Raw genomic sequence first — 17335 nt, forward strand, 5'->3', positions numbered from 1 at the left:
GGATAGAGTGTTTTGCCGCTGATGTTATTGCATCACAAAAGTCCTAGTAAGCTTCTTCCACGTTCTTGGTGTGTGGTGATGGAAGATACTGCCTGGCTTCGTTGGTGAGGAGGCTATAGTACTCCCAGTTAGCCATTCTGAAGTTCCATCGCTTAACAGGCTTGCTCGGGACAGGCATTGTGAGCGTTGGAGCCGTGATAAGCGAGGGTCGGTGTTGGGACTTGGGGAACTTCTCTAGCACACGTTTGTCCGGTTGGCCATTATCGGGGTCATCACTCACGAAGCCAGGTCGGGGTTTGTACCAGTATTCCAGCGCCCGGAGAAGAAGCTCGCTGCACCCTTGGGATCGTGCAGTAGGGTGAGGTTATTATTGGCTGACCATGAGGCCAGGCCTTCTCCGTCTGTGTTGGTGGTGTTGTAGCCCCAGTGAACGTGGTGGCAATTAAAATCGCCAGCATAGAGGCTGGGTTGGAGGAAATTTGTTTTAATTCTCAATTGATTGGTTTTAATGCATTGCCATAGGCTACTTCATTATTACATTGTTATAGGCCTACCCTAAATAGTCGAAGATGAGCTGCCATACTGCATTTTCTGGTTATAGGCTACGATAGAAGCTGACTTTTCTCACCCTGTGGTATTTCACCCCCATCCAAAGTAGGACTTGAGTATGGTATCAGCACCATACGCATGATAATCGAAATAGCCTACTGCAGCGGTCCCCAACCTTTTTGCTTTCACGAACCGTTTTTAAATAAAAATTGCCTTGCGGACCGGCGATAGGAAAAACAAAGTTTGACATCTACGTAGGCCTATAGCCCAGGTCCAATTTTTTATTGCGGTTTAAACACACTTTGAGCAAGATTTGTAAAATATAATAGACAATGTAACAGTTGAGGTCGGAAAATGAAGCTAGTTTAGCAGGGAGTCTGTGAGGATTGTTCCCCAGAAAATTTTGACTAAATTTACGTTGCTTTGATCGCATTTTGATGCACTTTTAGGCCCAATAATGATTTATTTATGAAGTCGCACATACCTCGTAATTGATCAACATCATCAAATTAAAAATAGATTTTTAGAAGTTTGAGTGACAAATTTTGATTTAAAATTAAAGTTACTTTTTAAATATATTTTCTTTCTCGACTACAGAAGGATTTCAATAATTTATTTGTTAAAAGTTTGTATAGTAGTATATTGTATGAGCTTAAAGTAAAATTTCGAAAATCCATTTCAGGTGCCCCCACCTTTCATATAGGCTATAGCATATACAATGCACATTTCACCTTATACTTCAATTTTATTGTTGGGTAGTTGATTGATTGATCTTTATCCTCGGACTGGGAAAGCTTCTTTGAGAGCTTAATCCTGACAGTTTCGCGTACTTGTAGAGGCTTTGAACCAGCCGGTCACTGAAATTGACGGAGTGGTATTTTCTCTTGTGTTCTTCTTGGTGAATTATTCCATCTACTTGGTGCCACTAAATGGAGAGCTAAACTGAAATGCGTTGCTCAGTCAAATACACACCCCGAGAGCCGAACCAGCGCCGCTTGATCTTGTTTAACTGTAATTAGTTTATTCTATGGCTAAGGACATACTGGGTCGCGCCCCGGTTATTGGGAACCCCTGGCCTACTGTACAGCATAGCCTACCCGCGATCTTCATATTTCAAGCTGCATCGAAGAAATAAAAACAAACTGAATCTCACAATGAAGATAGAGTGGAAAGTCTAACTTTTATAAGCTAACGTCTTTCTTATTCCAATTTTGCAGTTCGCAATTTGAAAAAATTGCATCTCGAGTTGGCCCATGTTTAGTCAAAACACCAAGTAAAATGCAGAGCTTTTTATGATTATATGACGATTCAAGATAATGGAAATAAAAAACACGATAATCGTGGATGCGCAGTGTGAAAAATGGCTTTGGAGTCGGAACCTGGCGTATTCAGACAATGCCTGGAAATCCTAGACAATGCTTGGAAATTCCCAACAATGCCTGAAAGTAGCTAGGCCTACTCTACAATGCCTGACAACCCCTGAAAATGCTCGACAATGCCTAAAAATGTTCTATAATGCCTAACAAACCCGTCAACCACTGATAATGATGGACAATGCCTGGAAATCCTAGACAATGCCTGAAAATTCACAACAATGCCTGAAAGTAGCTACTCTACAATGCCTGACAACCCCTGAAAATGCTCGACAATGCCTGAAAATGTTCGACAATGCCTGAAAATGTTCTATAATGCCTAACAAACCCGTCAACCACTGATAATGATCGACAATGCCTGGAAATCCTATAGACAATGCTTGGAAATTCACAACAATGCCTGAAAGTAGCTATTCTACAATGCCTGACAACCCCTGCAAATGCTCGACAATCCCTGAAAATGTTCGACAATGCCTGAAATAATCTATAATGCCTAACAAACCCGTCAACCACTGATAATGATCGACAATGCCTGGAAATCCTAGACAATGCCTGGAAATCCTAGACAATGCCTGAAAATTCACAACAATGCCTGACAGTAGCTACTCTACAATGCCTGACAACCCCTGAAAATGCTCGGCAATGTCTGAAAATGTTCTATGATGCCTAACAAACCCGTCAACCACTGATAATGATCGACAATGCCTGGAAATCCTATAGACGATGCTTGGAAATTCCCAACAATGCCTGAAAGTAGCTATTCTACAATGCCTGACAACCCCTGCAAATGCTCGACAACCCCTGAAAATGTTCGACAATGCCTGAAAATGTTCTATAATGCCTAACGAACCCGTCAACCACTGATAATGATCGACAATGCCTAGAAATCCTAGACAATGCCTGGAAATCCTAGACAATGCTTATAAATTCCCAACAATGCCCTAAAGTAGCTACTCTACAATGCCTGACAACCCCTGAAAATGCTCCACAACCCCTGAAAATGTTTGACAATGCCTGAAAATGTTCTATAATGCCTAACAAACCCGTCAACCACTGATAACGATCGACAATGCCTTTAAATCCTAGACAATGCCTGGAAATTCCCAACAATGCCTGAAAGTAGCTACTCTACAATGCCTGACAACCCCTGCAAATGCTCGACAACCCCTGAAAATGTTCGACAATGCCTGAAAATGTTCTATAATGCCTAACAAACCCGTCAACCACTGATCATGATCGACAATGCCTGGAAATCCTAAACAATGCCTGGAAATTCCAAACAATGCCTGAAAGTAGCTACTCTACAATGCCTGACAACCCCTGAAAATGCTCGACAACCCCTAGAAATGCTCCACAACCCCCCGAGAAGCCGACAATGCCCGACAATGCCTGACAATGCCTGACAATGCCTGACAATGCCCGACAATGCCTGACAATGCCTGACAATGCCTGACAATGGGTATTTAGAGGTACCCACAATGGGTATTTAGAGGTACCGATAAAAAAGGGATAAAGCAGGCATGCGAAAGAGATAACTGGAAGCCGCAGTTAATCATACATGCATGCTGGGTTTTTTTCGCTGAGACTTTTCGGTCATTTGTCCGAAATGACTTGAAAAAATTCGGTCATTTTTTCTGATGAATACCGTATATTTCCTTTCAAGAAGCCGATACAAACCAAAATTTGCACTTGGTGACTAACTACAACATTAAGTTTCGCAGAGAAACGTTGTTTTTTTTCGGACATTTTGACCGAATTGACTAGCCTATATAGTTTTTCAGACATTTTGACCGAATTGACTATATTTTTTTCGGTTATTTTGCTAAAAAATCGGTCCATGACCGAAAAAAAAAACCAGCATGCATGCGGTTTAGATGAGCAAGAATTTTGTTCCAAATTCCCTCTTACTTTTCATCATTTCCTCAAGTTTTAGGTTATATTTCCTCAAATGAGAAAATTTCTTCTGAAGTGAAAGATCTGCTGAAGAAATTGTTTTTCTAAATTTTAAACTTCTACTGAGGTGTTGCAACAGTGCCACATTTTTACCTGATTATCCTGTGTAGGTATCAAGCACGTTGTAAAGTTCATGTTCTGTTGCTTCTATCTTTTCTAGATCTCTGCTATGTTTGGCATGTATATATAGTTTTTCGTTGTGACAGTCAAAAATTAAAATCACTGCTAACGAAATTAGTCACTGGTGACTGGTCACTGGTCAGGTGCATTAGCGTTGCCAGATATGCAACTTTTTTTTCTATCAGCAATTTCGAAAATTTTCTAACTCCAACAGTAATTGTACTTAATGTAATTTTTAATTAAATTGTATTTTTCATTGCTGGCGCAAACATCCAGAGAATGATAATGTAAACACACGAGTTTGACACCAATAAAAGGTAAAGATGACGAAACCAAAAGGCTTAATATGTGTATCGATAAAACAGTGTTTGAAAAACACTTACGAATGAACAGCCAGCAAAACTTACAAATGAAGCAACAGCACAGCCAGCAAACTTACGAAACGCACAGCCAGCAAACTTACGAATGAAGAGAAAAAAAAAGAAAACTTTTTTATCGGTTGTAAAATAGGCCTAAAATCAAAACTTGCAAGTGCAACAAAGATGATTTAACACAAAAAGAAATTGAAAAAGTTACACTGACACGTTTCCCGAAGTTAATACTTTCAAAGTCTTGCATTGAAAAACTTAGTTGTGTTAAAAGCTTTATCTTGTTTTTCGTTAGTTTCTATTTGATAGATGAACAACAAAAACCGTCATTGCTCATATACAAGCTAATTTATTTAATTTTCCAATTTGAACTTCTTCCTCGGTTCTTTTTTTAAAAATACACCAATATAATTTTTTTATCACAGACAACCATGAAGCTTCTTCAAAATTATGAAAAAAATTGTTTCTTTGGCAACGCTGAGTCATAAGTTCTTTTCAGTGCTGCCAGGGCTGCAGTTTTTCTTGCCCAATCGGGCTAGTTTTAAAGTGGAGTTTGGAAGAAAATTTGGAAGTTACGGGTTCAATTAGGACTCTTTTAAATGTTCTAGACCTTGCAAATTCTAAAAAGATTGAAGCCTGCTAAGTTGGTCGTTTTGGCACTAAATTAGGATGCTTTTAACCTTTGCTGGCGTTTTATTTTTCATTTTGGTGAGTGGCTGTTTTGGGGATCTTTTTGAATCTTTTTTTTTGTTTAATACTAATGTTGCATTTTCATCTATTAAGCGCTAACAAAATATTTTCTTCTTTGGAGCCATGGTTATTTATAATATACGTGCATTTGAAACAATGCTTTTTGGACAATCTTTGTAAAATATTGAGTGTTGAGGGTTAATTCTAATGCAGTATTCCATGTAGTTAGATTTTCGGGCATCAGTAGTCAATTCCCAAGACCATGATTGGGTGAGTGAGATCAATGAAAGTGAGCTGTAAACGTGCAAACCACAAATAAAACACAATATTTGCAGGCTGCGGTAATTCCAAGTTTTACATATATGTTTGGAAAAAATAAATATTTTGTAAACGACACCAGTTTTTCTATGCGTTTCGGTTACTTTTAGTGTTCTGAAATTACCTCTGTGCTTTGACTCCTTGTTGGGCTGCTTGCAAAAAGATTTGGCTGGTTTAAAACGTGTTTTTGGTTTGATGATTTTGTGTGGTCTGGCAACTTTGCAAGGCCTTCTAATTGGAAGTCTTTAAATGTCACAAGTTGGCAAAACTAGTTCCGTAAAGCTTGAAAAAGGTTTCTGCAGTGATAGGCCATGATGTTGTCATAGTTTGCAAGAATAGATAGTCTTTTAGTTTAGACCACAGACAAGCTCGCCATTATTTCAGTTAAAAATACACAAATAATTTGCACAACAAGGATGGTAGCAAAAGACCACCATAAAAGTCAGGTACCACCCAAACATTTAAATAAACGACATCAAAAAGTAGGTACATTATGTAATTAAACACAGTACACAGATAATACTCAGCTGTAGCAGGGATAATTTAAGTCTACATATTATTATTATAAAACGAGTGAAGAACAATGATAGAAAAATTACATAGCCTACAACTTTTAAAATCTAAATTGCAGGGTTTTTTTAAGGCTGTGGCTATACGGTATTTACACTATATAGTCTAATAATTGCCTCAATAGTGTTGCCAGATAAGGAATTCTACCCTAATTTGAGAAAAGTTTTATGCTGTTGAAAACAAAAACTTGTATTTTGGAAATTTTTTTTAGTCCTGGGCAAAGATCAAAACCTTAATCGTATTCCTAACTCTAACCCTTACCTTAACCCTTCTTAACTTTAATCCTAACTCTGGCAATACCTGATTGTAACCATGGCATTAAGTATGGAAAATTAGCCACTTCCTTTTTTAACTGAACCGGTGGCTCATAGAGTGCAACCTATTTCGTCCCCTGAACTCTTCGTACCATGGTGTGCGCTTGAGCAACGCACGTTAAGGGAGTCGAGGTTGTGACAAATTGGTGGCAGGTGCCACTGCCGCGGCACCTGCCACTGTTTTTGTGGCAGGTGCCACCGATTTTGGTGGCAGGTGCCACTGCTTTTGTGGCAGGTGCCACGGTTTTTGTGGCAGGTGCCACCGATTTTGTGGCAGGTGCCACTGCTTTTGTGGCAGGTGCCACCGATTTTGGTGGCAGGTGCCACGGTTTTTGTGGCAGGTGCCACCGATTTTGATGGCAGGTGCCACTGCTTTTGTGGCAGGTGCCACCGATTTTGGTGGCAGGTGCCACTGTTTTTGTGGCAGGTGCCACCGATTTTGGTGGCAGGTGTCCTTGATTTTGTGGCAGATGTCACCGATTTTGGTGGCAGGTGTCACCGATTTTGTTACAGGTGTCACCCAAATTCGTGACATGTGTCGCCCAAGTTTATGTTTGTTGAATATTATTCTAGTCATAATAATGCAGCGATAGATTTCACGCTACAGTGGTCACAATAGTTAGCCTCACACTGCTGTAGTAAGGTTCTGCCGATGTTCTACCACCCAAAATCTCACGCAAAATATAGCATTTCATTTGATAAAAATGAATTTATGTAAAATCAAGTTATTTTTGCCAATTTTTAAATTTCGCAGTGACCCTCCAGTTGTCCATATTGCAAGAAAAACTAGTAAAGCAAGTCGTCCCGATCTTCCACTGTCCCTATCTTATGTAAAGGCATCGGCCTATTTGAAACAAAGTTTAACCTAGATCGAGTTAACGCAGCTATAGTATAGGCCTACTAGCTTACTGCGAACTTCAAACACGTTTAATCCCTTTCATCATAGCCGTAGAATTAGGCTAAACATAGAAGAATAAAACAATTTATCATAGAAGAATATTTATTTCATTTATTATTTATTTGCGTCAGACAAAGCTGTCCATATCCAAAACAAAACAACGAAATAATACACAAACTGCAAATGCACAAAGGTCACAGAGAGCCACTTTGGATGCCGCCGGTTTAAAAGCTCACTAAATAGGCAGTGTGTTCACATATCTACTGTTATAATTTACTGTTTACATATTTACATATCTATTACATATCTATTCTTTACATATCTATTTAATTTACATATCTACTGTTATAATTCACATACAATGAGCGTTGGAAGAATTGAAAGTATTCAGAACGATAAAAACAATCAGATGACATCATGTCTGATATAAAGCGATTTGAGGAGTGTATGCAACGGTTAATAAACGAAAACATGTTTTTCCTAATTGAAAGCATCAAACGTTGCTACATTATTCATTACTTTAATGTTCACGGGCACTGACATAACGAGGCAAGTTGTGCAATATTCTGAAAGAGTCATTGTAAGCAACAAGCAATCGTTTCATACTTATTATAGAAGAATATAGAATATATTTTATTATAGAAGATCTAAACTTGTTCCACAACTGGGATGAGTAAAACGACATACAATAAGATCTAAATAAGTTACAATGTTTTTTACAGCGGGTGAGCATTTAGAAAAATGAGATTTTGCATTATTTGCAGCACAGTACTGAGAGCGTACTTGCCTTGAAATATCATTTTCATCTGAAAGAGAACTCTCAATAAATACACCGAGGTATTTTACAGAGTCTGTGAACACAATTTCAGATTTACCTAGATGTAGCAAATAAGCACGTGAAAGATAAAATTTTTGGGGAGAATAACATACCAAATTACTTTTTAGAATTGAAAGTAATTTCATGTTCAACAGCATACTTGTGGCAAACATCTAACAAATTTTGTAAGCCACACAAACTAGGCGAGATGCAGCAAATGTCATCAGCAAACATAACAGGCTATGATCTAGACAAGAGTTGCCAACATAGCAACCAACTTTTGTTTTATTGAGCTCATAAGAAAGCTAATCAATATATACGGCAAAAAGATAGGGGCTTAACACCCCACCTTGTCTGACTCCGTTGGACACAGTAAATGATTGGGACAAGTGACCTCCCCACATCACTCGCATGGTTTGTTTACTAGCCTAAAGTTTACTAACAGTATTCCCATTAGCGAACAAAATACATAGGCACGTTACGTGTGATAAGCGTTTCAAACAATAAATGATGATTGACTTTGTCGAAGGCTTTTGAAGCATCCAAAAAGACAGAATATACAGGAGTGTCATGACTGATATAAGAGGACACTGCTTGTTTTAATAAGAAAACACTCATGTCAGTACTATGACCAGACTTAAACCCAAATTGATTGTCACTGGTATTCAAGAAAGGCAATAGATGATTCAAAATAAAACGTTCAAACAGTTTTGCATTAACCATTTTGGTGGTGCAAACAAAATTTTGTCAATACAAATATATTTATGAAAACGTAGTAGGCCTAATTTACAATTTGACTAAATAACTGGACAACTATCCTCTCAACGGCCCTACATACATCAGACTGTTATGCCCTTAAAAAATTTTGTTAGCCTTCACCTTCAGGCTTAGCTCATGATGTACTGGATTGAAAATCATATTGCTAATTATAAATTTCGTCACTACCAAGATAATGTGTTAGTCCGAAAATAAATACTTAACTTCTTTAGCCTATGTAGTACCGTATGTAGGCTATTGGTTTATTTGTATTTTATTTCATGTTAAGCCAGAAGGTTCACATCAGGCTACCACGGTACGCTAAAAGAAACACAATATCTTATTAAACACGACATCGACTCCAAAATTATAAAGCAGCGGTTCCCAACCTTTTCACACCGGGGACCTGTAAAAATTACATAAAAATTGGGGACCTTCATCAAACGATCGTAGGGAATAGAATAATCCTATTTGCAATCTTTTGAGGACCAAAGTTGTCTTTGCATACCGTAATGCAAGATTTCCGCATAGACCATGAATTTAAGAAAAAAATTAAAACAAAACGTTAAATCAAAACATTTCAAACAAAAATGTCAATCCATGAAAACACACACAAAATCAATATATTCGGCTACTAGGAAATTTATTGCCGTTTCGCTGTTGCCGTTATCTGAGGAAATAAGGAATTAGAAATAATTGCCTCTACCCAGGGATCAATTTCGAGTAATGGGTAGTACCAAATTTAAGTCATAAGTAGGGCAACCAAAAGTCAATAAAGTCAAAAATTTTCTGCCTTGTTCAAAGTTTATAAAACGTCCACAAACTAAATTTCCGGCTGACACGAAGAGAGGTTTCAAAGTTATTAAGTAAAAAAAAAGTCAAAATTCATGGTTAGGTCAAAATTTTCTTTTAATGTAGTTTTTCTTCTCTCTATTGATATTTTATTAAAGCTACACAGATACTGATTTTTTGTTGCAATTTCTGTTGCTATTCTGACGTAATAATCGATTTGTTGCAATTTCTGAGGTAATAATCTTGTTTCGCCCACTACTGACGATTGAATATTAGCCAACTACCCTGCTGTTGATGAGTTGGTTGCCAGGGTTAAAGCAGTGACCATTAAAAACAGGTCAAGAAAAGCTAGTTTTACTTCCATTGGCCAACCTCCACAGCCAAATGTAACTAGATGGGCCCTTGGTTGAAAGCTGCTTTCTATTATTCAAGAAGTCTACCGGAAGTAAGAAATATTGTGGAAGGCTTCCATGATGGTGGTGTCTTGCTGCGGCGTGCGCAAGATGCTGTAAAAGCTCCCAATTTAGCTACTCACCTTGTACAAAATAGAGGAGCAGCACAGCGCACTGTTCAATTCAATTCAGAAGATGGAAGACAGCCGATACACCATTCAAGAAGCTTACCAGAAAATGAGGTCCCTTAACTTTGGTGTTGATGGCTGCCGAATTGGAAAATATATTCAAGCAAGAATCTCAAGAAATGACATCAAGTGCATTGTGAAAATGGGACGAGATGATATTTCACCACATTTTTATAGCCTGCTGAGGAACTCCCAAGCAACTTCTGTATTTCTCTATTTTAGGAAAAAATTTGGTGAGAGACAGGAACTTCAAAGGCGATAATGTGAAACATTACTTGATGTTAAAGTATAATAGTGCAGAACTCTCTCAGTAATTTCGGGACATTTAAAGACTCTCCATATTTATCTTTAGCAGTTTTTCGAGTGACTTTCATTATACCTGTTCACTGTTCGTTAGATGTGGTGTCCTTGAGTCTTCCACATTTTTCTCATATTTCATTAGAAAAGAAGATATCCTTACCTAACGGTTTGATTTCTAATATGCTTTATATTTCGCATTTGGGTTGCAAACGCAGAAAGCTATTGGTCAAAATTAGGTCAAAATTTGTAACTTATAAAGTCAAAATTTCAAGTTTTTACGTCAAAAAATTGGTTGCCCTAGTCATAAGTAAAGTAGACAACCGGAAACAGACATTGTCGTCGGCTGCAGCGTGGGTCAGGTGTACGTCCGCGTCGGAAGGCGTACACCGATGCATAGCGCTCAAGTCCGCTTTCCCGCAATGCAGGATAAAGATAACAAACAAACAAAGGAAGATTATTTCGAACGCCTAGAACCGTTGGACGTGGAGTGAACAACAATTCAGTCTTTGACTCCATGTTTGATGAATTTCACTTTGATAGTCCATTAGGCTTCAACACATCAACAATGATGAGGGCACTAAAGTTTTGAAAAGAACCGGATTTGCAGAAAATCTGTAGAAGTTGCTTCATCTTCGCCATGGGTCTGTTTGGGTGTTGGTTAATCTGTGATGGGCAATAAAAATCGATGAAAATGAAGGCTGCATGTCAGGGCTGAGGCGCGTTGTGATATAAAGCGCGCCTCTTTCCAGAACTAACTGTTCTAATGTAGGGTAGTAGGCCTATTTTCACTGCAAGTCTGCAATGAAAGTTAGGCAATCTGTAGTGCAAAACAATATCAAGCACAATACCATCTGGATGGAATGGGCTACATTTAACCAATAGGTTTATATACTACAGTAATGTAGGCTACAGTAAAGACTACGTATGTGATAAACACGCGAAATAGTTGCCAATAGTGTACCATCGTCAGTCGCCACGGATGTTTCCTAGACTATAACAAACCAATTACTCTTGCATCTCAAAAGAAAATGTTGTTTCAAGAAACGAATTTTTGACATATTTTTGTTTTGTAGCATCACCTTATGGGCTGTCGAACATATAAGAATTTAGAAGTATGATTGTGTTGTTTAAGCAAACTGGATTCTTACCTTGATCACAAAAATGCCACAATTGTTGGCGTCGTATTGTTTCAGATGAAACAATTCCCCTGGTACCCAGCACACCTCTCTCAACGCCATGTCCGTTTTGCTCACTCGTGTGGTAAAGAATATTCTAAAGCAAACACTGTGTAGCCTAAAACACAGAAATGGCAACCAGGCTTTGCTTAAACATGTACCATAATCCGCAAAAACATTACACATGAACATATACACATTGCAATGCAAAACAATGTGAGTTATGCGAAACTAAACTTTTTTTAAATCATAGACTACTCTCACTTTAAACTGTCACATGCTTTAGAACTTCCTTCTTTTGTCGTCCCATATGGTTCAACCAGATAAACCGTGGAAGAAGGTATGTGAACATACTGTGAACAAAATTAGTTGCATTGGACAGTGGACACACACGATGAAGTGAGAGGAACAGCCTTTTTAGGCCTACAAGTTAAGTTTACCTGGTCAAGTTGCAATCTGCAAATGTGATGATAACATAGCGAAGTTTTTCTATTGCAGTACAAAATAACATATATAGGCTATCTGAAACATTGGGCATGCGCATGGGCAAAGTTACATTATACCACCGCAAAGCAAAGTCATACGGTAAGAACCGGAATGGCCCGTTTCGGTGAGTCCGATTCGGTTAGTCCGATTCGGTGAGTCCGATCCCTTAACGGGGGATTTTTTCATTTTTTTTTTAAATTATCGGGTACCGTAGCCTAATTATCATTGCCGTTTTAGGGTTAAGGTTTAGGGCTTAAGGTTAGGGCAGGGGTTCTTAACCGGGGATAAATTTACCCCCAGGGGGTAAATTTCACCTACCGAGGGGGTAAATTTACTGAATCATAAATTAAAGCAAACTTTATTTTTTCAGTTATTAAAAAACTGATAGTGTTGCACTCGATTTCAATTCAAATTTATGCTTAATGTAAGTTTTCTTATTTTTCTTTTATCTCTATGCAAGTAGACTACCGGTAGGCCTACCAGTTTCATTTCAGCAGCGTATGTGTGCTACATTTTTGGAAAAAATGGATACTGGAAAAATTGGATAAGTACTTTCAACAAAATAATATATCCTGGAATCATGTGGGTTTACTTTGCATAGAAGGTGCCCCTTCTATGCTCGGTGCTAAGTCTGGTTTTACAACTCTGGTGAAAAAACGCGCACCGAACATCATTTCTACTCACTGTGCCTTCATCGACATGCACTGGCAAGTAAAACCCTTCTAGAATATTTGAAAGCAGTATTGAAACATGTGGTTGAATGTGTGAATTTTATCAGGGCACGTGCTCTTAATCATCGTCTTTTCAAAGTGGTTTGTAATCAGATGAGATCAGAACACTCTGTTCTCCTTTATCACACCAAAGTTCGGTGGCTCTCTATAGGGGTCTTGTTTTGTCTCGAGTTTTCAAACTACATGGTGAAATCGAGATGTTTCTTAGAGAACGCAAATCCCCATTGAGTAAGCACTTTAGCGACAACAAACTTATTGGTGCATTGGCTTACTTGACAGACACTTTTTCAAGTTTGAACTAGCTCATTATGCAAATGCAAGGAAAAAGTGTTACCATTATAGATGTAGGCTAGGCTACATGATAAACTTCAGGGCTTCCAGACAAAATTAGATCTGTGGAGTAGAAGAGTTCAAAAAGGAGTTTACGCAAATTTTCCAACATTTGATAATTGGAATGTCAGTAGAAGTCGTAACGAGATTTCTGATCTCGAAGTCGAAATATGCCAGCACCTTGCCGCCTTGAAAAAAAAAACTTTGACGGTTACTTCGAAGGTGAAAGTTTTAACAATACTGCTCTTTGGATAACTCATCCCTTCGAAGCCAAGTTAGAAAGTATTGCTGGCGATGATCTTTGCAAAGATGAATTGATGGATCTTCAATGTTCAACAACGCTTTGTTCCAAATTCTTATTGTGCAATGGTGACTTTTCCAAGTTTTGGTATGGATTAGTCGAAGAGTTTCCTACGCTGACTAAGCGTGCATTTGAAGTTATTATACCTTTTCCAACTACTTATCTGTGTGAAGCAGGGTTCTCTACATGGTTGACTATTAAAACAAAACATCGATCTCGCTTAGTTCCCAAAGACGACATGCGAGTAGATCTTTCAACGACTGTTCCAAGAATCTCCAAAATTGTTCGTGGAAAGCAAGCACAAAAGTCATTTGAGTAGACATTATTTTTCACAGGAACCCATCAAGAACAATCGTGTCTTCGGCAAATAAACAGCTTGTTTTTGATTATTGCCAAGGTAAATCCAGACAAAAAAGGATGTCTTGAATTTCTTCCCTTGGTTGACTGGACACGATGACATCACAAGAGGCCACCAAAACGGTGGGGGTAAATTTTACTTTTTTCATTTGGCCAGGGGTAAACGAGACAAAAAAGGTTAAGAACCCCTGGGTTAGGGGTTAGAAGTTAGGAACTCACCGAATAGTAGCAGACCCGTAAGAACAGAGTAGCCTACATACACAAGTATACATACCAGTAGATTCCAATGGGTTCCACTTTTGTTGTAAGCTCCCATGAATACTTCTATCCTGCTAAAATTTACCTGAAACAAAGTGAATGCATCAGACAGGCTAATCTACTTCAAACTTAAAAACATGAAATGAACATGAATTGACATAGAAAAGAACGTAGGAGCTTCCAGAAAAAACCTGATTCCTTGGAAAGTTTATTTATAAAACAACAGTCTACAAATGAAATTATCAGACGAAAGTTTACGCCTAACCATTTACAGTAAAATACAATATTTTGAAATGCCACAAAGCTTTCTGAGTTGCGCTGTCGTCCGCTATGTTGAGCATTTCAAGCAGCCCATTCGCTTTTCCATCACTAAATGTAATCAGAGCAATCCATTCAGAATTGCGAACTTCGTGCTTATGTTATTTAATTATATATATAGCTTGAATAAGTGATCATTTGAAATAATCCTAATTTAAATAATTGTAATTTTTAGTGTACCTAGACCTAATTGCCATTTCAATTAATGGTAATTGCGGTTTGCGAAATGAGATGAGATGGGAACTCAGGTCTCAGGTTATCACCAATCAATACTTTTGGACCATCGATGTTTCTGATTGTGATATATGGCTAAATTATAGTCTGAAGCCAATCGTTACAACAAGCATGGTCGAACCAACCTGACTTTGATCTGTTATATCGTGCATGCGTTGGGCCTCCTTCCATCCATGTATCCCAAAGGTGCTCTGCTTTGTACACAGTGTACATTGGCAACATTTTTCCCGATGCAGTGCCAGCAAACATAATAGATGTTGATCCTTTTGAATGATTCATAATTCTTTCAGGGTATTTGATTCCACATTTGAATATGCATCGCTTCTTGCCTGGGACGTCTGATGAGTTTGTTTCGTCATAGTTTATTATTGCCTGTGGTTCCACATCCACATTCAGAAGACTTTCTTCTAGATTGTTAAAGTACACACTCACAGTTTCAGCACTTACTTCTGCTTGACCACGCTTTATATTTTGGCAGTGGCGTTGGGTAATTTCAGCTTCACTTCGTTTTAGGAAGGAGTAACCCCAGTCAGAACCTGGAATATTGTTACGAAAGGCAGCAACAGTCTTTTCTTGTTGTGTTAGTATTCTGTAACCAATCATTCTGACGTCCAATATATCAAGGGGCTGGCCCCAATAACCACATGTTTGAATGATGTGGACTAAGGCATGCTCTTCGAGTCTTCAGCATCTGAAAATGCTGTTGGTCTTCCAACATCTGTAAATGACATTTATCACGCTTGTCGCTTATGTTTGATAGGTCGCATTGGGATTCCACACTCCTCTGCAGCTTTTCTTAGAGACAGACCAGAGTCTACTGCCTTCTGTAAGTTCTCTTCATCATAGTCCTTGTAGCTCCTTGAACCAAGTGATCTTTTATGCTTTCTAGGCATTGTCAGTCTAAGATAAATAATATTTTTGTTAGTAACTGTGTAATAAAATATATATACTGTGCAAAGTAACCCCATAAACATTTAATTATGACTTATGAATGTAAAACAGATATTTTTGCCAGAAATATATTACCAGCCTACTCCAAAAGCTATATTTATGCTAACAATAGGGTAAACTAACATTATATGCAAAATCAATAACAAACTCACATTTCTTATCTTCGTGCTTCACGGAAGTTTTCAATGTCAGAATTTTGTCGAAATAGTATAATATTATTTAATATTTTATATATTATACAGTTACTGCTAATATTCTATGGGGAAGAGAATTACTGTCAAAAACTGAAAGAAAGAAGTGACCGATTAATATGGAATAGTTCATTTGACTTTATTTTATCTATAACGTAGAAAAATCCAACATACCAAAAACGGTATATTGAGTAAACCGCCATGGATAGTTAGCTACCTGCCACGGATACCGGTACAGTACCGTACTAGTTAATTAACTGCCACGGATAGTTAGTTGACTACTGCAGATGTGAACTTGACGGAGCAATGTATTAAGGTATCAATCCTGACATAGATACATGTTGCCTTAGTTAACTGCCGCATATATAAGTTTTCTGTTATTGATTTATTGAGTAAACTGCCACGGATAGATAGTTAACTGCCACGGATAGTTAGTTAATTGCTACAGACGTGAACTTGATGGAGCAATGTATCATTGTATCAATCCTGATATGGATAGGCTACCCTATATGTTGCCTTAGTTAACTTCCGCATACATAAGTTGCCTGTTATGGGTAGTGACAGTAGATTACCGGGACGAGCAACTCCGTTGTTCCGCCAACATTAGAAGGGTAAATTGCCAATTTGACATTTTTTTCACGCTTTGCTGCTGGCTTGCTTTCAACTAAAAACTTTAAATTACTTCAAAACCAACTTCACTCTTTTTATATAACCCATAAAAAATACATTATTTTGTAAATAAAATAAAAAATTACCCTTCTAATGTTGCGGATGAACAAAAAAGCGGATTTAGTTAACAATCCCGGTAATCTACTATCCCTAGTTATGGGTATATTGAGTAAACTGCCACGGATAGTTAGCTACCTGCCACGGATAGCTAATTAACTGCCACGGATAGTTAGTTGACTGCTGCAGATGTGAACTTGACGGAGCAATGTATCAAGGTATCAATCCTGACATAGATGGGTGTTGCCTTAGTTAACTACCGCATATATAAGTTGCCTGATTGATATATTGAGTAAACTGCCACGGATAGTTAGTTAACTGCCACGAATAGTTAGTTAATTGCTACAGACGTGAACTTGACGGAGCAATGTACCAAGGTATCAATCCTGGCATTGATATATGTTGCCTTTGTTAACTTCCGCATATATAAGCTGCCTGTTATGGATATATTGAGTAAACTGCCACGGATATTGAGTTACCTGCCACGGATATTGAGACTGCCACGAATATTGAGTTACCAGTAACTGCTGCAGATCAGGGTTGCCAGGTCCACTTATGGAAAAAATGCCAAACAACTGGTCAAAAAATGCCAAATGACCTAAAAAAAATGCTAAATAGGCAAAACGCTGCAAAATCGAAGGTTTCTTCCTTATAAAAGTAATAGATTCGGTAAAAAATGGATAAAACTGCAACAAAACTCAGCCTACACTTGCTGCTATTGCACAACCTAGTATCTTCATTCTTGAGAGTACGATACCGTGCTCTTCAGAAAAAAAGACTTTTAAAAAAATGACAATAATACAAAAAAATCCTTTTAGATCTTGATGATATTTCCAAGATCTGGTTAAAAAACTGAGCTGAAATACCATCAAACGGCTG

General features: G+C 38.0%; 1 protein-coding gene across 1 annotated transcript; it reads right to left on the reverse strand.

Annotated features, from left to right (window-relative positions):
- Positions 1-10134: 10134 nt before the first annotated feature.
- Positions 10135-15171, reverse strand: LOC145782513 (uncharacterized). Its single transcript, XM_082594314.1, has 5 exons — positions 14714-15171; positions 14053-14121; positions 11838-11926; positions 11547-11670; positions 10135-11061 (listed from the first exon to the last, which is right to left on the reverse strand). The coding sequence occupies exons 1-5, from the start codon at positions 14738-14740 to the stop codon at positions 10927-10929; spliced, it is 444 nt and encodes a 147-aa protein (XP_082450440.1). The 5' UTR covers positions 14741-15171; the 3' UTR covers positions 10135-10926.
- Positions 15172-17335: the final 2164 nt, after the last annotated feature.

The sequence above is a fragment of the Aplidium turbinatum genome, chromosome 13 (assembly GCF_918807975.1).
Source record: "Aplidium turbinatum chromosome 13, kaAplTurb1.1, whole genome shotgun sequence".
Taxonomy (NCBI): domain Eukaryota; kingdom Metazoa; phylum Chordata; class Ascidiacea; order Aplousobranchia; family Polyclinidae; genus Aplidium; species Aplidium turbinatum.